Source organism: Artemia sp. Qi Xiang Cuo, chromosome 2, assembly GCF_049724085.1.
Source record: "Artemia sp. Qi Xiang Cuo chromosome 2, ASM4972408v1, whole genome shotgun sequence".
Classification (NCBI taxonomy): Eukaryota; Metazoa; Arthropoda; class Branchiopoda; order Anostraca; family Artemiidae; genus Artemia; species Artemia sp. Qi Xiang Cuo.
The window spans coordinates 92,578,086-92,604,001 of NC_142795.1; the positions used below are offsets into that span (position 1 = coordinate 92,578,086).

A 25,916-nucleotide genomic window follows, 5' to 3' on the forward strand; every position below is an offset into this window, starting at 1 on the left:
GACTGATAATTATTAATTTACAGTTTCAAAATCCATTTCAAACAATTAGTATTCTTTCACAAAGAATACAAATAAAAGCAATTTCAAGTCTTGGAGAATCTTGAAAAATAAATACTTAGCTTTCTAATTTTGCTTTAAGGACAAAGGAGTCAACATACTCCACATCGAATCTCGGGAATCGAAGCGTCAAAATTCAGAATACGAAATTTTAATTCAAGTCGATTGTGGAAATGAGAGAATGGAAGAAATTACTGCTGCACTGGAAACAGAGCTCTCTGCCATGCGACTTGCAGATTTTGAAAATGGAAAGCCATTTCGACCACCTCCAATTCATAGCAGTTCTTCTGTAGAAAGCTTTGGTAAGAACATTGTAATTCTTAAAATAGTGTTGCCAGTAAAAGTGCAGTAACCTATAGATATTTTAAAGAATGAAGTAAAAACCAAGGATTCAATTTTTAATAGAAAAACACCTTAATACATAGTTATGTAGTCTTTGGTAGTATTGGATGCCACATTTAAAAAAGAAGTGCGAGTGAGAAATCTGCAAAAAAGCTAAAAATATATCTTTTTTATAAAATATAAAAAAAAAACAGTTGAAGAAGGCTTAGCTTTTCTTTGAGGGTGTAGTTGTTCCTGGGGAGTCAACAGCTTGTTCGTATTTGAATTTTTCTGAAACAAAAGTGTTGTCAAATCTAATTAGTTTTGCATATCTGTTTTAAGGGCTCATTGTGAAAACAAAAATGACGGAAATGTCACAATGCTCTAAAATTACGCAATTTTGAGACAATAAAAATGAAAATATTAGATGGTTCCAGAGTGCAAAAATGTTTTTTTTTATTTTTTTTTATGGTCTGGGCACTTTAAACAAAATTAACTTGTCTTTGAGCAAAATATGTTTGTTTTTCTTTGGAGAGTAAAGAAAAAATCATAAAATCTAAATATAAAAAAATATATAAAAATATAATATAAAAATATAAAATATAAAAATATATTGTAAAAAATAAAGCTGCTCAGACTCTACATCAAGTCACATATAAGCTGGAATTATTTCATCGACAGAAGAAACTTTTAGTCTTAAAATATTCTAATTTTGGGAAATATTTTGGAAAGTTTTTTGAAAAGGTTCTAATTTCTTAAATTGATCCCAATTTTTCGTTTGTGGTTTTTATCAGCTTTAAATTCCCAGAATTTTTAAGCTGTATGGAAAGTGAAAGCCTCGAACAAAATTTACCCTGTGGCAAGAGCAAATGCAAATTTTCCTGTTTATATATGATTTTTGAAATATTTAGATTCTCCCAGGAGCCAATGTCATACAACAACAAAAAATACGAAGTGCCTTTGGTTCAAAAGAAATTTCAATGTTGACAAGTTGGAATATAATACTTTGGGAATTCAGCTAAGCTTGGTACGAATGAAAAAAAAAATTGCTGGTGTAAAACATAAAAAAATATTGAAAATTGAGAAACTACATTAATGTCAGAGATAAGGGAACGGTTTCGGATAGTATGTTCCTTTAAAACCCAGATTTGAATAGGATATATTGGAGAATAGTTAGGAGATACTGTACCAACTTATTTACTAATTAAATAAAAAACACGTTTTTATCTGAAAGTAAGGATCGACATTAAAACTTAAAACGAACAGAAATTATTCCGTATATGAAAAAGGGGCTGTCCCCTCCTCAATGCTCCGCTCTTTACGCTAAAGTTTGACTCTTTCTCACAACTCTAGTTTATAAGACAACAAAAAGCTTTAGCGTAAAGAGCGGGAGGTTCAGGAGGGGACAGCCCCTTTCATATACGGAATAATTTCTGTTCGTTTTAAGTTTTAATGTCGCTCCTTACAGTCAGTAAAAAACTTATTTTATTTTAATTAACTTATTTATATAGTTAATTTATATTAACTTATTTTATAAAAATTTTATTTAATTTCTGAACGTTTTTGAATTAGTGCAGGTTTTGAATTTGGCTCACCGTACATGAATAATTTAAACGAAATTTGCATATTAATTTTACTTTTTTTTAAACTGATAATAATCTTATAATAACCTTAGTTTGATTTTTGTTCCAGTTGTTTAAAAATGACTCCTGAATCAGAAAGGCTGTCTAATTATAAGAATAAGCTCTTTTAAAAGTTAGAAAAGAAACTTTAGCGTAAGAGTGAACTATTGAGGAGAGGCAACCCATCTCATATACGTAATTTCTGTACCTGTTAAGTTTTTATGTTGCTTCTCACTTTCAGCTGAAAATTTTTTTTATTTAATTACTGATCGCTTTTTAAATAATACACAGAAATCCTGCTCCCCCTCCATGGAAAATTCCCTTTCCCCACTAGAAATTATCTCCATGGAAAGATTCTCCCACGTAACTTAAATTAGCGACATTTGAGAACTAATTTTGTAAGGCATAGTAACAAAACGGCCAAAGAGGTCGAAACTATTTTTATGAAAATGAAAGTCACAAGTTGGGCCATTCTCAAAACACTGAAATGAATCAAAGAAAATATCTTTAAAAGATATACGCAATAATTTATGTCAGTTTTAAGTTTTAATGTTATTCCTTACTTTCAGCTGGAAAAAACTTTTTATTTTATTTTATAACAACCACAAGCTGAAGACATGCAATATCTTTGGTTTATTATCGCATAAAAATCATAGTTATGAAGTTTCTTAAGGTAAAATTAAATGCTAAGATTGGCCGGAAAATAACACAAACAAATTATTACTTATATCGGCCAGTATTTAACAAAATTCGAACTTTAGCGTAAAGGGCGAGGTATTGACGAGGGGACCAACTTCCTCATATAGGTAATACGAGGGTGTTCGACCCCTCGTCAATACCTCGCTCTTTACACTAAAGTTCAAATTTTGTTCCAATTCTTGAAGAATGACTCCTGAATAACAAAGGTCGTTTATTAAAATAAATAGCTCTTTTGAAATTATCAAAAATGCTTTAGCGTAAAGAGCGAGGTATTGAGAAGGGGACAAACCCCTCTTGTTGTTTTGTTTAATTTCTGATTGTTTTTTAAATAATGCTTGGAAATCCAACGCTCCCTTATGAAAATTCTCTTCCCCCATGAAAAATTCCTCTATGGAAAGCACTTCCCACGTAAACCAATCCCCGAACCCTCCCCCAACAGAAAAAATCCTCCCCTGAAAACGTCTGTATACTTACCAATAACCAATACTATATATAGCCAAAAACAATGGGAAAGGTCATAACTTGCAGCCCTTCTTCTGGGGACTGTGGGGGATTAAGTCGTCCTCAAAGACAAAGTTAGTAGATGTTTCAACTATGTTGAACAAAATGGCTATCTCAAAATTTTGATCCGGGGACTTCGGGAAACAATGAGCGTGGGAGGGGGCCAAGTTGCACTCCAATTTTTTGATCACTTAAAAGGGATCTAGAACTTTTAATTTCCGTTCGAATGAGCCCTCTCACGAAATTCTAGGACCACTGGGACGATACGATGACCCCCTAGTAAAAAACAAATAAACACGCATCCGTGATCTTTCTTCTGGTAAAAAATACAACATTCCACATTTGTGCAGATAGGATCTTGAAACCTCTACAATATTCTATGACGTTTAGAGGGTATTTCCACCTTTTTTCGAAAATAGGGCAAGTTTTATCAGCCTCGTAACATTTGATGGGTAGGAATAAACTTGATGAAGCTTGTATATTTAAATAAGCATAAAAATCTAATTCTTTTGATGTATCTATTTGTATCAAAGTTCCATTTTTTAGAGTTTCGGTTACTATTGAGCCGGGTCGCTCCTTACTTACAGTTCGTTACCACGAACTGTTTGATATTTCAGCCCGTTACCATGGTCCAATTGGACTTAGTTTTGCATACGCATTGATTTCCAATGACAATAGACCTTCACGAAATCAATTGCAGTCAATTATTATAAATTATTTAGTTCATAAATTTCAATCAGCGTTTTATTTTACATATGTTTATGTGCGCTACTACGTACATAACCATAATTGTTGTGTCAATGGTTTAGTCTGTAAATTTTAATTAACACCATAAATCATATGTAAACAGATGGATATACATACTGCTATTTTATGTCTAATTAAATGTCTATGGCGTTCATTGATATTGACCTATTTGAAAGAGGAGAAGGCGGGGTCTTGTAACATCATAAAATACTTACTACCTGAGTCTTGTTAGAGGTCTTAAAAGGTTCTTTGACACCTGTGAAATGCAAAGCACTGTGTTTGACGGGAAAAAAGATATTGAAAATGGTTTTAATACTAAAACTCAAAGTATAGGGTTTTCAAGAGGTATTTTGAGACTTTTAATGAAGAAGGCTTGTGACTTGATCGCAGCATGCTTTCATTTTTCGTCTAAACAAATTTCGATTTTGTTGATAGCAGGAAAAACCTATTTCTTACTTTTTTGGGAATTTTGAGGTAGGAGTATTTTCAGTGTTTTTCTAAACTCAGGATTTTTTTGCAGTATGCATTTTGTTTGAAAATAACCTGCATCACTTTGTTTCACCCTTGAAAAACGCAGCCACCTGAGGCAGATAAGCCTGTGCACGTTCTTTATCCATCCACGTTTGATCGAAGTTTCACTTTTATTCTCTCCCATGTAGTTAGAGTGGTGTAAATTAGGGTACTGGGACATTTACCACTCCCCCCTATATTTTGAACAGTATTTTATAGAATGTTGCATTAAAAAAATACTCTTTTTCGGTATTTTTCATTGGATGAGAAAAAATTACACGCTCTAGATTTTTGAATATAAATTCCCCCCCCCCCCAAAAAAAAAATAAATTGTGAATTGGAGGCGTTTTGCAATTGAAATTTCCTTTTCTCATGACCTCTTCCACCCTATCCACTAGATGAACTTCTTTTTGCTTTGCCCTAGATAAATGGCTAAAAAGCACGATTTTAAGCAATCTATTGCAAAACATAATTAAACACTAATAATTATACCATGATACCTCACTATGGTTATCAATTTTTAACAATTTCACACGTAATTGAGACCTTTTTTCTTTCTGAAAATATTCATCTCGCTATTTTTGCTTCAAAAACAAAAGAGGCAAGGCATTTCAGATTGAAACAAAAAAATTCAGAACACTGAGCTTTACTTTAAGTTGGCTGTGAAAAATGATGCAATTGAAAACATACTGGCAGGCTTTTAACCATCTCCGTGTCTGAAAGAAAATTCTAGAAGCTTATTAATACAAAGGTGCCAATAGTAGTAATTAGTAGTAATTTGAGCAATTCAAGAATAAATAATGTAACTAATAACTAACTTCAAATAGTTTCCAAATTCATTTCAAACTATTGATATTATTTTTTAAAGAATACAAACAAAACTAATTTTAAGTCTTTGAGACAGTAGCGGATCCAGGGGGCGCCCCCTAGCGTAGTCTAAAGTAGTGTAATTTACTTAATTAACTGAAGTTTGCGTTAATCGAATTTGCTCCTAACGCAAGTTTATCGAAACAACCTTTTTTGCCCCCCCCCCTCTAAAAAAAATCCTGGATCCATCCCTGCTTAGAGAGTTGATCTCTTGAGTCTTCCATCCCTAAAACGTCACTTATTTACTTAAACTGGCGTTTACTGTTACTCTAAAAACTGGGATTCAACCACATTTCCCTGTGTGCTTAATGTTTGATATACTCTGAGTCAACATGGAGGCAACAGACCATTGCGGCCTGGGTCTTGACCCACCTCGTTGAGTTCACCCATAATACAGTAAGTCAAACGAGTACCCAAAACTATCCTTAGAAAATTCATCCCGAGACCGATTTCATTTGGAGATAACACAAGATGAGATTTTTGAAATGATTTATGAGAGGAGAATTAAAAACATAAGATGAGAATAATAATTTAGTATTTCTTTTGTAAATGATTAAAAATTCGAAATTTGTTCCCTGGGCAAAAAAAGGATTAAAGAAAAACTTAGACCCCAATTCTAGAGAACGATCTACCTTGTGACACATATTTTATTATAGATAATTTTTTAGACCACTCTGGCTAAAAGTGACAAGATAAGAAAAAACTCGAAAAGAAGAAAAAAGAGAATATTAACAGCCAATGAAAATGAAAATGCAATGAAATGCATTGTCTCAGCCGAGATATTTTCGTTTTTCGTTTTCGATTTATTTCTCATATGTCACCCATTTTTTTTTTTTTTAGTCTTTTAGTCTTGGTAAAATTCCTCCTAAATAGCGTCACTGACATATAGCTTTTTTTTTCATTAAAAAAAAAAAAAAATTATATTTCAGATTATGGAGATATCCCTTGGTTTCCTCGTAAGATATCAGACCTGGATAAGGCCCAGCGTGTATTGATGTATGGATCAGAACTGGATGCTGATCATCCAGTAAGAATTGAGCCTCTTTCCTTTTAGCTTAATCATAATACTAGACAGCCTCTAAAAGACCACAGTTATAAGTTTAGTATTGAAAGCTGGAGATCTAAATCTTCCTAGAGGACTTTCACGTTGGATTAGTGTAGTGTAGATTATATGGAGATCTGTAGGAGATCATAGTGTAGCTGGAGATCCAAATCTTCCTAGAGGAGTTACACGTTAAATTAATGTAGTGTAGGATATCTGGAGATCTGTAGCAGATCTTAGTGTAGCAGGAGATCAAAATCTTCCTAGAGAACTTTCACATTTAGTTAGTGTAGTGTAGAATATCTGGAGATCTGTAAGAGATCTCAGTGCAGCTGGAAATCTAGGTCTTTATAAAGGAATTTCGTGTTGCATTAGTGTTATACAAAAACCGATCACTTCAAGTGGAGCTTGTTGAGTATTCCCCTGAATTCATTCTATTGCAACTCTGAAACAAATTTTCTTCTCTTTTTGAAAAAGATAAATTATTTAACTATTTCTAAAATGTGTCATCATTTACTTGATAAAACTAATTTATTTTTAACTCACTACACAAACAACAAAACACAAGCGGAGTACTAGGAAAAAGAAGCAAAAAAGAAACTTCAATGTATACAAATATAATACACTACCATCAATGACAAAACAATCGGAGTAGTGTGTGGAAACAACCCAGAGAAAAAAACAGCATTATAAGCTAAAAAAGCATTTAATCTTTCGAATGACGTTGCAATATCCGCAGTACCGTATTTACCAACAATAGTATGATTACGGTAAGATCCGTAAGTTAGAAATAAAAAGTCAAAGTCAGAATCAACATGGTGGAAGGGATGAAAAACTTGAAAGCCATGGATAATTGGATTAAAGCTTAGACAGATAGTCTCAGTGGGAGGCAAAACTGACATAATAAAGTAGGTATTTCTGACATCGAAATAACATCACTCAAACTGATTTTAGTTGCTTCTTCCGGAGTAAAGGATACATATCAAAAGTTACATTTATTTATTATTGTTAAACTGTATTTTCTCTATTGACATAGTTCATTTTTTAGGTTTAGTTTCCTTGGCCTTAGTCGAGAAGTCCCCACCTTTGTCTATTTGTTTCTAAGGAGACCTTTCAATTTTTCATTTAAAATGACCTAATTCACTCTCTATTTCATGTCATTTCTAGAAAATAACAAATTCAGCTTTGAAGCACTTTTGGGAAAGCTGTTCCTCGACGCTAAAAAATGTTAAACGCCAATATTGATTTTGAAAACGTAAAGTTGAGAGACGCTTTTTGAGTATGAATGCCATCCATGAGTGAATACATTAAAAACAGTTAGAGTTTTATAATTTTCTCTCTTTGAAAAATTTTAACCGATAGTACGTTTATGAATTAAACATATTATTAAATACTTTTTTTTAATTTATTAAATAAATGAGTTATTTGATGTGGCAACTGAGGTGATAATTTAGACTTACCTCTTATAAATGCATTAATTATAAATAAATATAAAAAAATATAAAAAGGATATAGAGAAAGAAAAATATATATAATAAATAAATAAAATAACTTAAACTACCTTCAAAATTAAAAACTCAGGGAACAAAACCAAATAAATCTTTGTTAAAAAAGCGAAAACAAACTTATTTAATAGCTCAACATCTCAGGAATCTGCTTTAACTCCTTATATAACAAATAAATACTGCAATTCCTTTGTAAAAAAATTATTTATTAATAAATTCAGCCTTGAAAATATTGAAGGGGAAAAGAGCTGTCTATTCAATTACCTCGTTTTGAAACCTCAAGGTTCTAAATGTATGTTGAACCTTCTATTGAAGAAGTCAACTGAGGGATTTGCAGGGATAAAATCCCCAGAAAGATCATTCTAGATAGAAGTGCAACACTGGATGAAGCTCCTTTAGATAATTGGACCGAGTTTTGTGCGGTTGCGTCTGCCTTGTCGGGTGGACAAAGGGGGAAACAATGTGAGAGAACTCGTTTTAGGGAGGCTATTTCATTCACGTTTATAAAATAGCCATGGACAGCTAACACTTACCCCCTCCCTCATTAAAAAATAACACTCTATGGGTCATCCCCAATTTAATATATTTGATATTTTTTAATTTTCCCAAAATTTTTTGATCCCATTTGATCTCAGATTGTGCAATCTAAAACTTTTGTATGTTTCTGGTTCGAACATACTGTAGCATGCATCTGTGCTAAAAGTTGGAGGTGGAGGTATTGTGGAAGCATCGGGGGTGCTCTGTTGCTCTGTTCGTGTTAGTAAAATTATTAAGTTTACTAAACGTTTAAAACTACTTCAAAAGACCTACGTTCTTGTTATGAGGGTCGGGCTTCGAGTTGTCAGTCGATATTAGGAAAATCACGTGCCCACTTCAAAATTGTTGTGTTATTTTGCTTGAAACAAATTGGAGCATTTCTGCCATTTTGAAAAAGAAATAAGGAGTAAAGGAATGAGATACTGGTGAAGCGAAAGGTTCTAGCCATAGTGATTGAAAATTTTCGTGATTCTGGTCGAAAAAGGCGACATATGTCTATCCTCGTGGCCGGCATTTACCCCCCTCCCCTGGTGAATATCCCCCGGAAAATACCACCTTGGAACCCCCCCCCTGGATAATACTATCAGCAAAATACCCCCCCCCCCGCGGAAAATACCCCCCAGAAATTACCACCCCGCGGAAATCCCCCCCCGCCGAAAATACCCCCCCTGTGTAAAATACCTCCGGAAAATACTCCCCCCCCCCGCGGAAAATAACCCCCGCAGGAAATACCCCTGGAAAAGACCCCCCCCCCCCGTGGAGAAAATAAGGCCTTCCAAATTTGAGAATATTATTTGAAGTTTATTTTTTTATTTCCGTAGAAGGAAGGAATTTTGGTACTTTTGTATTATGCACCATTCACTCAAGTTTATGCTGTGTAAAACTCGAGAACAAACCTGCTTCTTCGTTAGTTTTTTTTTTCAGCTTAGCGCGAGACAACACGAAGAGAAGTGACAGAATATATAATAAAGGGGGAAATATATAATTTGGGCTATATATGTGCACATAAGGGGGGGGGGTAAAGTATTTTGACAATTTGAAGTCAGAAAACAATTCTTTCTAGGTATAGTCACTAAAAAATTACAGAAGAATAGCGCGGTATCTGGAAATTGTGTTAACTAAAAAAAAAAAAAAAAAAAAAAAAAAAAAAAAAAAAAAGTGTTATTTATGTTATTTGCGCCTTTCATTTATAATATTTTACTGTGTTCATGGCCGTATATTTGGATTTGAAATACGCTTCTCTATCTATCTATTTAATATGCAGAATAATTGTACCAAACACATTTTGCATGCAGACCCGCTATATTTACCCCCCCCCTAATATGCAAATCTATAGCCCAAATTTATTTCTAAAGTAAAGAAAAAACTAGTGTGTTATCAAATTTTACACAGCGTAAACTTGAGTGAGTGGTGCATAATACACAAGTACCAAAATATCTCCTCCCTACTGAAATAAAAAAAAAATCAAACGAAATTCTCAAATTTGGAAAGCCTTATTTTCCACGGGGGGTATTTTCCGGGGGGGGGTATTTTTCGTGGGCCATTTTCGAGGGGGGTATTTTTCGCGGGGGTATTTGCTGTGTGGGTATTTGCCACGGGGGATGGGAGGTATATTCCGAGAGGGTACTTTCCACGTGGGGAGGGGGTATTTTCCCGGGGGGGGGGGGGTAAACGCCTAAAACCTTCTATCTTTATGGTAAAAGTTTGTGATAGTAGGAGGCAAAGCGGAAAAAGAAAGGTCAATATTAATCCTTATTCTCCGATCTTACAGATTAAAAACATTTGTATGATTTTGGGTCAGGCAAGATACATCATGCCTACCTATCTACTAAAAAATTAATGAAAGTAGAGAGAGGGGGCAATGCCAGAGGGTCCAATTGAAAATTTGGATTTTCAAATCATGTAGCTTGAAAACGGTTACAATATTCCGGTTCAAACAGGGTTTTAATTTCATATATACCCGAACAGAACGACCAGACAAGCAGAAAAGAACAGAGATTTAATAATTAATCATAGCAAACATACAAAAGTCAAATGATAATATAAATGAATAAATAAATTGTCAAACGAAATAAAGATTAGATTGAACATTCAAGTCAAACTTAAAACAAACAAACACAACAAACATGAGTTTGGCTACTGCCCCCTTCCCCATTCCCTAATCTTAAAAGTCTAAAGCCTATTGCATAGTTTTCCCTTTATTGAAAACTACATTTTTTTAACAGTCCTTGGAAAGAACTGATAAAATAAACTGAATATTATATATAATGATATTAAATAATGTAAACTCAGTAATTCGAGATTTTTCTATACTGTAATCTTTAGTTTTATTTTTCAATGTTGTAAATATAAAAGAAAATATTTGTAATATCGAAAACTTACTTAAAGTTACAGTGAAATAATTGAATAAATAATGTTAATAAATAGCTTATGACAGCAGATAGCACTCCTCAAGCCAATAGGGAAATGAAAATTTTCAGTTGCAAAATTTTGTATTTTCATTCAAAAAGCGCAAACTATATTTTGTGTTGATTCATTTAACCCTGACCTATCCTGAGTACTTCAGAATTTTTCCCTTAATTTAGGTTAAAACTTTTAACTCCTTACTTGCCAACTATATCAAACCGAGCAGAAACTCGGCTCGAAAAAAATAATAATAACGTAGACCATAAAAATTCCTTTTAGCTAAAGTCCACAAAAAGTTCATACACTGTGGACTCTGGCTCGAGAAGAAGCAAAAACCATCCTTTTAGCCCGAGGTAAGATTTGAGAGCAGTTTGTAAATATAGCATTAGATTGATCTGTTCAGCAAGTGGTTTACAGTTTACAAAGAGAGTTGGCGGCTATTATCAGTTCGGAGGAGGTACAATTGTTCGGAGAATTGCTCAGTTCAGGAAGTACAGTTCGGAGGAAACTTTTCATCTTCACTATAGTTTTGCATTCTGTCCAGCCACAGACAGTCTCAAGACCTCCCATGATCTTAGGGAGCACTATTTTGAACTGCATTAAGGGATCGCGCTTTTCCGTCCCGCGTGTTTTGCGCAGGCCAGTTAGCTGTTGTTTAATTATTGTGGGCATAGATACGCCTTGGAGAAGCACAAATAAAATTACACATTTTATTACGAATCCGCAGAGATTAGACCTTTATTGATGTCTCCCCAAATACCAAAATCGGTGGCATGGAAAAAAAAAGTTTAACCAAAGTATTGGGTTCAAATTAAAAACCAAGGATATTGAAAGTAAAATAGAATAACTAAGCTTAAAACGAGCACCATTTAATCTTTATTAGAAGAGGCTAGTGGGATATCACACCTTTAGTTCCTGGCTACCAGCAGATTAAATATATTGATAATATTGAATGCCTAAATCAACTAGGAATGGGATCAGAATTCGGATCAGAATGGGGACTTCGAGGCAGCAGACATGGGAAAAATTATGTTATCATTTCAATTCAACTGGTTTGTACATGTAATTACAAACACTATAAATCTTATAATGAAGATTACTGAAGACAAATGGAAGACGAGGAAATATATTTAAAATGGAATAATAATATACATATAAGAATGATAAATAATATATAAGAATAAAATAAGAATATAAGATAATATAAGATAATACAAATAATATAAGATAATATAATAATATAAGATAATATAAATAATATAAGAATAATAAATAATATATAAGAATGGAATAATAATATAATAAAATGGAAGAAGAGGACAAAGAAGAATGAATAATTGCTTGTTTACATTCTAGCGTACCAATCTCTTGCAAGAAGAAAGTAAACAATTTTTTGGTATTTTCTTATGAACTTGAGAACAAACAGTGTGTTAAGAGGTATTAATTGGGGAGGACGAGGGGTAAGGTTTCTTCGTAGATATTTTAATTTTTCTAAATTTTATAAATTTCATTTTTTTGAATAATCGAAAACCAGTGAAGTTGCCCCCCCCCCTAGAATTTCTAAGAATGTTTCTTTTTGTATCTTTATTTTTTTTTTTTTTCTCTGAATTAAGAATATTGGATTTTTACAAAAACAATTCTAAAAAAATTAATTTATGGCTCAAGATCTGAAATTCTATTCTGAAACAGTGAGGGTGGCAGGAATTAATCTCTATAATATCCATTTTGTCTCTAGAAAATATTTTGAAATACAGAGAAATTCACTTTAAAATACAGAACAACGCTTGGAGCCCCTGGAGATGCGCAATTGCGTGAAAGGAAATTACATTTATCATAATCATCTCTTACTGAGGTTCAATGAAAAGAATAGAGTTTTTTTAAACTGAAATTAAGGAGCAACATTATAACTTAAAACAAATAGGCATTATTCTGTGTATGAGGAGGGCTGCCCATTTTTTAACCCTTGCTCTTTACTCAAATGTTTAAAATACTACTCATTCAAAATCAATGAACATTGTGTTTGAGCGGTCTTGAAGAATCAGGACAAAAAGTCAAACTTCAGCGTAAAGAGTGAGGATTGAAGAAGGGGCAGTCCCTCGTATAAAGAAAATAGTTTTAGAGTTTTGGTAACTATTGGACCGAGTCTCTCCTTACAAACAGTCCGTTATTACGAACTGTTTGATAGCTTTCCAAGAAGAAGTAAGGCAAAAGTAATAAACTAAATTTTGGCGTAAAATACTGTATTCGAGTGTTTGCAATTTAATAACTGAAATTATTTGTTAAAGCATCCTGAAGGTGCCTATGCCTGATTTCTCTTTTAAGGGAGGATTCGTCAAGATATGAAACCCTAGCCCCTTGCGTAGGTAGGCTACTTAAAATCCTGATCGACATTTTTTAATTCATTTTTTTTTCTAAAATTCTATTTTGTAGGGATTCAAGGACCCATTATACAGAGTAAGAAGAAAATATTTTACCGATTTGGCAATGGCTTACAAATAGTAAGTGTTTTCTTTTCTTTTAGGTGCATTACAGTATAAGGGTTAAGTAAATAAATGTATAGAAATAAGGATAATTGAGCGCTTTTTATTTGATGACAGGGGGACCAAATTTTGCTTTAATTAGATTTAGCTAAGGTAGTTTTGTAACAACATTTTTTTTTAGCAAAATTTAACTTAAAACTTTTTCGTATGCTGACCTATTGTCATCGTTGCGCAGGTACCGATCTCCTGATTCAATGCCTTCGGCTGGGAGTCCTATACGTGGTTGGGGACAAATCATCCGACTCTTCCTCTACCCCCCCCCCCCAATTCTCCAGGTACCAATTTAGAGCTTCTAGTAAAATGGTTCATATTAATTTATCATGGTTTGTGTTCAAAGAAAGACCAGCAAGATTAACTAAACTTCTATTGAGAAAAGCTACCCTTATTAATATGTTCCATTTATATTGTTCCATGTTACTGTGTTCTATTATTTACTGTTATAACATGGGTGCGTCGTGCAGTCATAAATACAACAGCCAATAAACTGTTAATATTTCAATAAAAAAAAGGTAAAAAGTTTTTTTTTGAAAATAACGTAATTCAAACTCTTTTCCCACTGAATTACATGAATTTGTTGGCTCTTCCTGTAAAGTATTTCAAACTTTGGTCCTCCCTTCAAAATAAAAACAAAAGTTGATCACGCAACAAAGACAGAATCACCATTAAGAATATTATTGAGAAGTAGGGCCGTTCAAAGGGAGGCCGTTTAAATTTTCTAAAGAATCACCATTAAGAATATTATTGAGGAGTAGGGCCGTTCAAAAGGAGGCCGTTTAAATGTTCTAAAGGATTTAGAAATCGAAATAACATTGAAAAAATTGAAAATCTGTGCATTGAATAGACAAAAATTGAAAATCTGTGAATTTCCTCGACAAAAATAGCCAGCAAATTTCTTTGACAAAAATAGAAATGGTAAAAAGTTTCCCCTGTGAAATTGACACATTTCAAAAATTTGCGACAAAAATTGAAAATCCGTGATTGTTCTCGATAAAATTTGAAAATTTATGAATTTATTTGACAAAAATTGAAAATTGAAAACAGTGAAATCTTTACGACAAATATCTCTGAAATACTCTTCACAAAAAATTGAAAATCTATAAATTTCCTCTACAAAATTTTTAATCAAGGAAATCTTCACAACAAAAATTGAAAATCTTTTAAGTTTTTGACAAAATTGAAAATTTTTTAAATCATTAGCCTACAACAAAAATTGAAGAACTCAAAGTCGATAATTGAAAATCTCCAGAATCTACGAAAAAATGGAGAATCTGTGAAGTTCCTCGACACATATTAAAAATCTTTGAAAGATTTACAACAAAAATTGAAAATTTGTGAATTTCCTCAATAAAATTTTAAATCTTCGGTAAATTCACAATAAAAATATAAAAAAGGGCATAGTTTTGCAATCTAAACAACAAAATAGGAAATAGTAAAAACGTTGGGAAAAGTGAACACTGACGCTGGGAAAGTTGGAAGTCGCATTAACAATTAATTGAAAATCTCTGATTTTTTCAGAGAAAAATTGAAAACATGTGAATCAATTAAAAAAATTAAAATCTGAGAAGTCAATAGACAAAAATTGAAAGACAAGATTAACGTTAAAAATAAAAATTTATAAATGAAACTAAATCAACAACACATATTAAAGGAGTTTGAATTTATGCGACCTCACTCTAACACCTAAATTAGTCAATGAGATTTTACGAATTAATGTTTGTTTGATAATTTAATTTTCATGTTTTTAATTTTTGTCGAGGGAAATCCCAAATTTTCTATCATTTGTTTATGTGGTTTCGTCCTTTTCAATTTCCCCCAAAATATTCATTATTTTCCGTATTACTTGAAAATATTTCAGAGATTAAAAAAAAATTCGCAACATCTTCGAAGGATTTTTCATTTTGTCTCGGAAATCCACAGACTTTCACATTGTCATTGTAAAGAATAAAAGATTTTCAAGAAATTTTCAATCAACTAAATTCGATTTTGTCGCGTAAATTCACACATGTTCAAATTTTGTCGAACGAAATCACAGATTTTCAATTTTTGTCTCAAAGATTTATAATGTATTGTTTTTAACATGAAGAATATTTGCCGAGGAAATTTGCTGATCCATAGAGCTTCGTGTCGTGCGAAAACACAGATTTGCAATTTTAGAAATAATCAGCGCTTAAAATTTTTTGAGTAAAAACACAGGCTTTCAAATTTTATCGAGTGCATTTCATTTAAATTTTTTTTCTTCGAGTTATGTTGTTTTTTTTTTCATGAAATTCAATCTTTTTTAAATCTTTAATCAAGCAATTTTGACCTTTTCAAATTTTCTGTCTTTTAATATTGTCTTTTTAACTATTGTTCAAGCAAGTTCTTCTTTTTATGTTTTGTTCCATTAAATTTTTGTTTTTCAAAATTTTGCTCTAGCTTCACCTAAATTAACCAATGAGTTTCCACGAATTCCATTTTTTGAAGAGTTAACTTCAGTTTTCAATTTTTGTCAGGTTACTTTTCAGATACCGAGTGAAGCGTCTTTTGACTCAACACTCCGTAAATCAATAATATATGTAGATAATTCAATTCCAACCCTTACAACATAAACCTTAATCATTTTAAGCTCTAAGCCAGCAATATAATTAGAACTCAAAATCTGTCAAAAAAGTTCTTGGCATAAAGAGAATTTTACTATCATAATTTGAAAAGACTTGAAAAATAAAAATAAATATTTGATTTGACAGAAAAGTTTTTACTTGAAAAACTGTCATGTTAAAACTCCAAAAATTTCAAAGAAAATTTTAATTCTTAGCATAATAAACGGTTTTGGTATCGAAATTTAAAAAAAAGAGCAAATTCTAAAATAATAAAAATATTTGACGAAGTAGAAATTCTTCACTTGAAGAAATATGATGTTTAAATCCCGAAATTTTTAGGAAAAACTGAATTCTGTACATTTTTTTCTGTCTTTAAAAATGAGGAAACTTTTTAAATCGACTAGTCTCTAAAATATAAGAATTATATTTCAAGTAACTTATGGATTTTGTTTATTTTAGAAAAATCCTCCACACTCCAATTAAAATCAACTTAATTTTTGCCAGCAGTGTTGAATCGAATAAGTTTAAAATAAATTAATTTAGGCGAGGTTAGAACATCGGCCAGCACATCACCGTATGTCTATATATCTTTCTAGTAAATAGAAAGATCGAAATTGAGATTTTACAATTTGATGAGAGTCAATATTTTTTAGTCAGCCATAATTTTTATGATTACGATGACTAACCTTCAACTTAAGGCAGTAGAATGGCGAAAATTTTATTCGTATTTCTTGAAGGTTTTACTATAAAAGTAAAACCTTCCAACTTTTTTCTTAGCAAAAAGTATAAATCCAACTTTTCTCTTCCAAGAATGCACCATTCTTATTAAAAATTTTCCAAAAATTAAACGTTTTGCTAAGAAAACAATGAGCAATGTTGAGTTTTATCTATTTTTTTAAATTTTTAAATCAGTGAAGACTAGTCCATCTACAATTGTGGTAAGATTGCATTATGATGAGGTTAAAAATCTATTATCATTGATGCTGCTACCTACCCAAGGCGGCAAACTCGGTTGCCTCATATCACTGTCGTTTAAAAATTGAATGCACCAATCTTGATGTTGCAGTTCAATAGTATAATCAGAATGAGGGTAGAACAATCAGTTTTTTCCTTTTGAACCATTTGATCTGTGATTTTTGTTTTGCTTTAATGGACAAAAATGGCATTATTGATGTGCCAAGCGAATGATACTGGTGGTTTCTTCTGATACCCTGAAACTCTTTGTAGCGCTAAACCATCTGAGGGAGATGCACCAGTGGAAACCCTTTCTGGATTTTATCACCTACGATCAGGTTTTTCCAACAGTAGTTCCTGCATCCTACGTGGTGCAGCGTAATAGTTCTAGTTGTTCACTGACTGTTTACTATGAAGATATATACAATACATATACATATGTACATCTGGTACATCTGTTACATTATGCATACATTATACATATGTACATCTGGTACATCTGTATTTGCTTAATACTTTTTCAGTTCAATATTTGAAAAGTTTGAGAGACCCTGAACAAAAATAAAGAAAAGAAAAAAACTGCTGAAACAGAAAGTACTTAAAAACAAAAGGTATTGACATTCGATACGATGCTTTTTAAATTATTGGTAGTTTGCCGTCAGTACCTATATATTGTTTGGCAGCATGAAGCAAAGCTCTAAACAATAATATGTACATATGGTACATCTGTATTTGCTTAACACTTTTTCAGTTCAGCATTTGAAAAGTTTGAGAGACCCTGAGCAAAAGAAAAGAAGAAAAAAAACCCTGCTGAAACAGACAGTACTTAAGAAAAGGTATTGAAACTCGATACGATACTTTTTAAATTATTGATATTTTGGCATCAATACCTGTATATTGTTGGGCAGCATGAAGCTAAGTTCTAACCAATAAGTATGATATCACTCACGTTGAAAATATGAATGCGAAGAGAAATTCTTTAGACAGTAGTGGGATTTTTGTAACACTGGTTACTTTAAAAAACTTCAGTTTCCCATGCCAATATACGTAAAATTACAACAAAGTTTTCTTTCACAGTCAGGGTGGTAAATGTGGTCCACAAGTATCACGGTCATTCTAAAACTGGAAAACACACGTGTAGATTTTTGGGACCAGTGCGGTTGCCCACTGTCGATGCACAAGGGCATGTATGATGGGCATTGGAACTACGAGAAGTGCCAAATTCGAGCCGGAAGTATCGTAGAATGGTCTTTGATTGGATCAGAGTAATCAAATGACATCGCCTTAGATAATTAGAGACCTTTTCGATTGACGAAAAAATATTGCAATTAGAAAATTTTACTTAATGTCTTTAGCTAAACTGTCTCTGACATCCAATAAAATCCATTTTATGCGGAGTAAAATCAGAATTTTACGATCCATCTGGTTGGATATAGGCATTTCTGGTTAAATATGCATGCACACAGTGAGACTTGGCCGCGATACACAGAGAATGGTGGCCGCGATAGGGGTGTTAGTTGCTCTCCCATCTCTTTAAACTATTAAAAAGGCACTAGCCCTTTCAATTTCCAATCAAATTTTGATTTGATGTGCTTGGGGAAAAGGTGGGTGTGAAAGGGGGGTTTAGTTGCCCTCAAATCACTTTCGACTATTAAAAAGGGCACTAGCCCTTTTAATTGCCAATCGAAAGAGCTCTTTTTCAAGTTTCTACGACAAATATTTCAATAAAAACTTAAATGCCCCCAGGCCATAACTTATAACCCTGAAGACTGTGGAGGAGTGTCCTGCGCAAAGGCATAATTTCCAGAACTTTAAACTGCGTGAAACAAAATGGCTAACTCAAAATTTATATTGGATGTGTTTGGGGAAAAGGTGGGCGTGAGAGGAGGGTTAGTTGCCCTCAAATCACTTTCGACAATTAAAAATAGCACTAGCCCTTTGAATTCCCAATCGAATGAGCCCTTTTTCTAGTTTCTATTACAAAGATTTCAATATAAACCTTATATCCCCCCAGGGCAAAACTTATAACCCTTGCCCTGAAGACTGTGGGGGAAGTGTCCTGCTCAAAGGTATAATTTCCTGAACTATAAACTGCGTGGAACAAAATGGCTATCTCAAAATTTTGATTGGATGTGTTTGGGGAAATGGTGGGCGTGGAAGGGGTGTTAGTTGTCTCCCACTCACTTTCGACTATTAAAAAGGGCACCAGCCATTTCAATTTCCAATTCATCGAGCCCTTTTTGAAGCTTCTACGACAACGCGTTCTATAAGAACCTTTTATGCCCCTAGGGCATAACTTACAACCCTTGCCCTGAGGGCTGTGGGGGAGTGTCCTCTTCAGAAACACAATTTCTATCTGGAAATCAATAAAATGGCACTGAACAAAATGGCTATCTAAAAATTTTGATTGGATGTGTTTGGGGAAGAGGTGGGTGTGAGAGAGGGGTTAGTTGCCCTCAAATCGCTTTCGACTATTAAAAAGGGCACCGGACCTTTGAATTTCCAATCGAATGAGCCCTTTTTTAAGTTTCTACGACAAAGATTTCAATAGCAACTTATAAGCCCCCAGGGCATAACCTATAACCCTTGCCCTGAAGACTGTGGGGGGAGTGTCCTGCTCAAAGATATGATTTCCTGAACTTTAAACTGTGTGGAAGAAAATGACTATCTTAAAATTTTGATTGGATGTGTTTGGGGAAATGGTGAGGGTGAAAGGGGTGTTAGTTGCCTTCCAATCAGTTTCGACTATTAAACAGGGCTCTAGCCATTTCAATTTCCAACCGAATGAACCCTTTTTGAAGTTTCCACGACAACGCGTTCTATAAAAACCTTATATGCCCCCAGGGCATAACCTACAGCCCTTGCCCTGAGGGCTGTGGGGAGTTGTCGTCCTCAAAGACCTAATTTCCAGAACTTAATACTACGTTGAATAAAATGGCTATCTCAAAATTTTGATTGGATGTGTTTGGGGAAATGGTGGGGGTGAAATGGGTGTTAGTTGCCTTCCAATCACTTTCAACTATTAAACAGGGCACTAGCCATTTCAATTTCCAATTGACCGAGCCCCTTTTGAAGTTTCTACGACAACGCGTTCTATAAAAACCTTATATGCTCCCAGGGCAGAACTTACAACCCTTGCCCTTAGGGATGTGGTGGAGTGTCCTCTTCAGAAACACAATTTCTATCTGGAAATCAACAAAATGGCACTGAACAAAATGGCTATCTAAAAATTTTGATTGGATGTGTTTGGGGAAGAGGTGGGTGTAAGAGGGGGGTTAGTTGCCCTCAAATAACTTTCGACTATTAAAAAGGGCACTAGAACTAAGAAATTTCCAATCGAATGAGTCCTTTTTTAAGTTTCTACGACAAAGATTTCAATAACAACTTATAAGCCCCCAGGGCATACCTTATAACCCTTGCCCTGAAGACTGTGGGGGGAGTGTCCTGCTCAAAGATATGATTTCCTGAACTTCAGACTGCGTGGAACAAAATGACTATCTTAAAATTTTTATTGGATGTGTTTGGGGAAATGGTGAGGGTGAAAGGGGTGTTAGTTGCCTTCCAATCAGTTTCGACTATTAAACAGGGCTCTAGCCATTTCAATTTCCAACCGAATGAGCCCCTTTTGAAGTTTCTACGACAACGCGTTCTATAAAAACCTTATATGCCCCCAGGGCATAACCTACAGCCCTTGCCCTGAGGGCTGTGGGGAGTTGTCGTCCTCAAAGACCTAATTTCCAGAACTTAAAACTACGTTGAATAAAATGGCTATCTCAAAATTTTGATTGGATGTGTTTGGGGAAATGGTGAGGCTGAAAGGGGTGTTAGTTGCCTTCCAATAAGTTTCGACTATTAAACAGGGCTCTAGCCATTTCAATTTCCAACCGAATGATCCCTTTTTGAAGTTTCCACGACAACGCGTTCTATAAAAACCTTATATGTTCCCAGGGCATAACCTACAGCCCTTGCCCTGAGGGCTGTGGGGAGTTGTCGTCCTCAAAGACCTAATTTCCAGAACTTAAAACTACGTTGAATAAAATGGCTATCTCAAAATTTTGATTGGATGTGTTTGGGGAAATGGTGAAGCTGAAAGGGGTGTTAGTTGCCTTCCAATAACTTTCGACTATTAAACAGAGCTCTAGCCATTTCAATTTCCAACCGAATGAGCCCTTTTTGAAGTTTCTACGACAACACGTTCTATAAAAAACTTATATGTTCCCAGGGCATAACCTACAGCCCTTGCCCTGAGGGCTGTGGGGAGTTGTCGTCCTCAAAGACCTAATTTCCAGAACTTAAAACAACGTTGAATAAAATGGCTATCTCAAAATTTTGATTGGATGTGTTTGGGGAAAAGGTGGGCGTGAGAGGGGGAGGGGGTAGTTGTCCTCCAATCACTTTCGACTATCAAAAAGGGCACTAGCCCTTTGAACTTACAATCGAATGAGCCTTTTTTGAAGTTTCTACGACAACGCCTTCTTAAAACCTCATATGCCCCCAGGGCATAACTTACAACCCTTGCCCTGAGGGCTGTGGGGGAGTGTCCTCCTGCAAAACATAATTTCTATTAGGAAATCAACTACGCTGAATAAAATGGCAATCTCAAAATTTCGATTGGATGTGTTTCGGGAAATGGTAGGGATGGAAGGGGTGTTAGTTGCCTTAAATCACTTTCAATTATTAAAAAGGGCACAAGCCACTCCAATTTCCAATTGAATGAGCCCTTTCGAAGTTTTTACGACAAATTCTTCGATACGAAGTGCCCTGCTCTAATGGAAAAAAAGTAATAAATAAAACATTGTGACAACATCTGTCTTATATGCCGCCAGGGCATAACTTAAAACCCTCGCCCTGAGGGTTTTGGGGGAGTGTCCTTTTCAAAAGCATATTTTCTATGTGCAAATCAACTATGCTGAACAAAATGGCTATCTCAAAGTTCTGATTGGATGTGTTTGGGGGAATGATGGGCCATGGGGGGGGGCTAGTTGTCCTCCAATCACTTTCGACTATTAAAAAGGGCACTAGCCACTCCAATTTCCAATCGAATGAGCCGTTTTCAAAGTTTCTACGACAACTCCTTCAATATGAATTGTCCTGCTAGGGAAAATAAAAACAAAAAACGAAAAAATAAATAATACATTGTGCCAACATCGTTCTTTACTTAGGCAGCGCGATTGCGCTGCCTATTGATCATTTTTATTTTAATTATTTATACATTACTGGTGACAGACATTTTCTGATAATGATAATTTTATTCAATTTTATTCAATTTATATACAATTTTTTTTCTGCAAATATAAAAACATTTTCTTATAACCGAGTTTTCGAGTACATAATTATGTAATTTATTACTCATTGCTGGCATTATTACATTACTAGAAAACAGAGAAAGGCTTATTTTCCGTCCAAGCACTTTGTTACATAAAAACATTCCTTTACTTTTAATGAGACTTTCTAGGAAGGGGAGCTTCTTACCTTTCGAAATATCAGTGGATTTGTATTTAAAAATGGACCAAGCAATTTTCCGAATGCATTTCTGTAGCCTAGAAATCGTTAATCCGTGGCTGCATTTACATAGGAAAGTTTGTCTGTCCCTATTTAGATGTTGTTTATCTTCAAAAGGCGATAAAAGTGTATAAATTCTAGACATGTACTTTCTATTACGTTTTCTAATGTTTTCTTTTTCTTCTTAAGCGGCGATCGGATCCCGAGGGTGCAATACACAGTGGAAGAGATAAAAACATGGTAATCAGTGCTTATGCTTGCCGTATTTACTTAAGCTTAGTAAAAGGTCAATATTGCACAACTATCTCTTTAAAAAGAAATATGAATCTATGATATGTTACCTTGAAGCGGGATTGGTGAGCAATCGTGGGGGGGGGGACTTAAATTATTTTGTTAAATTCTTAATTTTTGGAATTCTAAACGATATGAGTGGCAGAGATTAGCTTTTAGGCTTTCCATAGTACAACGAAATACCTTACTTTAATTTTATTATAACTTCCTCTGAATAAAAAATCTAACAGAAGTAGATCTTAAATAAATTCAGGCTGCACGCAAGTTCAACAAATATAAAAGCCAAAACCACAAAAAAAACAAAACGACTTATTTTCACTTTAGCCCCCAAACTATTTCACAATTCGTGACCTGCAACAGAATCGAACACTAGAATCTCGAATAAATATTTCAATCTCGAAACCTTTTTCATTGCATCTAAAATTCCACATCTTACAATTTGATGGTAAAATTAGTCGATTTGCCATTTTCTTGGTTATATTCGAGGTATAGCGACGTATCTTGTTGAATAAAGTTTTTTGAATGCTCCACTGCTAAATTTATCAGCAGCAGTTCAATAGGAATTATTACCTGTATCAGGAACGTACAAATGAGCTTATTTTTGGAAATTATAAGCTATAATTTTAGTAATCTTGATACTTCAGGGAGGTGGTGAAGGCCACTCTTTAGCTGACTGATCAAACATGTGTTCAGAATTTTCCAGAATTGAGTGGTATTTAAGAGAATAAATTTTATATTATCTGAAACAGAAAAAAACAACGTAAATTGGATGAAAAAAGAATAAGAGGAATTGAGACATATAGGATAGGAGATAGAGAGCAGAGAAAGAGGAAGAGAGAGAGAGAATTAAAAAAAAGATAACGTGACAGAGGTACATAGGGAGAGAAAGGAAACACAGAAGAAGTCAGAAGAAAAGAGGGGGGTTAGAGAGGGGAATGAGTGAGAAAAGGATGAGAGGATGAGAAGAAAAGAGACAGGAATAGAAAGAGAAGGAGTTAAAGAGAAAGAAAGACAGAGAGAGAGGGAGAAAAAGAAGAGAGAAAAATAATAGTGAGAGTATTTTAAAAAAGTCTTATAGCTCCGAATGGTTTTAACATTCCGGTTTGAGCGACTTCCTAATCTCATCATCTAAAATGAAATACAAAAATTCCATTCAATATATAAAAAGTCTAAAAAAGCATGGTTTAATTTGTTTAATTATATATATATATATATATATATATATATATATATATATATATATATATATATATATATATATATATATATATATATATATATATATATATATATATATATATATATATATATATATATATATACATATATATATATATATATATATATATATATATATATATATATATATATATATATATATATATATATATATATATATATATAAATATATATAAATATATATAAATATATATATATATATATATATATATATATATATATATATATATATATATATATATATATATATATATATATATATATATATATATATATATATATATATATATATATGTATGGAGGAGGGTCTTAGAATACCTACCTTTCGAAATCTCATTGGCTTGATACATAGTCTTTAAAACCGTTCGGAACTCGTTAATTCCACTTTTTCACTATCTTTAAGAGGTTTCTCTCCCAATTAATATCCAAATAAGTGTCTTATCTTTAAATACATATTTCACAGGGGATGTGTTTTCCGGGAGCTGCAAAAGATATACCCGAAGTATGCCTGCAGGGAATATTTAGAGAACTGGCCATTACTTGTGAAGCACTGTGGCTATCGGTAATGCTCTATTATTCTTTCTTTTTATATTTTTTTTTCTTGTTTCATCAAGCAAATTCCAAGACGAATGAATTTTATGCATTAATAGGAAGGTTGCGTGCGGATACATGAGTCTATTAGGCAATTAGGGCTTGTAAAAAAACAAAAACAAAAAAAACAATAAAAACAAAAAACAATAAAATAAAGAAGATTTTTAGAAAGTCCCCTACCCCCGTTCGAATTTTGAGTTTTGTAAGGAAGAAAGAAAACAAAATTAGAAACGTTCTTTCGGGTTGTAATCAGGAAAATAAACTCTTTTATTTCAAGAGCATAATTTTACCTGCTTTAGTGGAAACTTTTTTAATAGTGTTACTTTTAAAAGATCCAATGAAAAACCAAAGAAAAATACAATTTTTAAGATCTAGGAAGGGGATAAAGTTATTTAGAGTTGTAAATTCAAAGCAGCATACAACCCCCTCCCCCCTCTATCAATTTGATACAATTTCGTCTGAATAACAAGATGTTGATGTATACAGGGTTGCCAACACGGTCAGTTCCTAAGTGCTAAAATTGCCCAAATTTGCGTCCTAATTACCGATTTTCGGTGCTTCAGTCAAAATACTTTTGCGCGTGCCGCGGCGCAACACGCGCATGGTCTGTTTAAGTGTACTTGGATTGGATTTATGTCAATTTTTAAATCTTTTTATGTCTTGTTATTTCAAACTTAGCGTCAATCTTTCGAAACGAACCCGGCAAAAGTTCGCCCTGGTTGTATCAGACTTTCGCCATTCTTTCGAAACAAATACGGCGTAAAGGCGGTCCGATTTTTTTTTCCTTTTTTTCAAAATCCTCATTATTTCATCCAAGACAAAAAGAAAAAAATTGAGCACGAAAGTGCTACAATTTGATCAGTCAGTGTTGCAAGTGTTACAATACTGTACATGATGAAATAGTGCTAAAATAACATTTTTGTGCTACAGGTGGCAACAAATGGCTTTTATAATACAAGTTTTTGGTTGTTTATGCAAATTTATTATTTATATATGTTTTCACCATAGTCTACTTATTCTAGGTACTCATTTTTGGTAAAAATTATTGTACTGGAAGCATTTTCCATGTTATTGAGGTTATTCCCATTCCCCAAACCTGCAAAAATTAAAAATTCTTTAGATTTTTTTTCTGAGGGAAGGATTATGCCTCAAAGTATATAATATTTGCTTAGTCTTAAAATAGGTTTTTTTTCTAAAATTATAAAGCATGAATACTTCTTTTAAAACCGTTGTTCTTTATAGTACTAGCGTAGGCTTTATTAAAATACTAGAATTTTTAGAATTTTTTGTAGCCTTTATTAAAAATACTAGAATGCTAGAAAAATACACGATTTTTTTTTTCAGAGATGACAATTTACCACAACTTGAAGATGTCAGTACTTTCCTTAAACGTGAGTACCTGGTTT

General features: G+C 33.4%; 1 protein-coding gene and 1 non-coding gene across 2 annotated transcripts in view; both read left to right on the forward strand.

The window, feature by feature from the left end:
• Trhn (tryptophan hydroxylase) overlaps positions 1-25,916 on the forward strand; it is a 93,927-nt gene that overhangs the window by 31,385 nt on the left and 36,626 nt on the right. Inside the window, exons 4-9 of the mRNA XM_089108357.1 lie at positions 140-359; positions 6,254-6,351; positions 13,245-13,312; positions 22,579-22,629; positions 24,383-24,481; positions 25,855-25,901. Of these exons, the coding sequence (XP_088964483.1) occupies positions 140-359; positions 6,254-6,351; positions 13,245-13,312; positions 22,579-22,629; positions 24,383-24,481; positions 25,855-25,901 (583 nt within the window). The remainder of the gene's footprint in view (positions 1-139; positions 360-6,253; positions 6,352-13,244; positions 13,313-22,578; positions 22,630-24,382; positions 24,482-25,854; positions 25,902-25,916) is intronic.
• LOC148955811 (small nucleolar RNA SNORD36) lies at positions 16,207-16,287 on the forward strand. Its single transcript, XR_016143746.1, has one exon. It is a non-coding gene; the product is annotated as a small nucleolar RNA SNORD36 (small nucleolar RNA).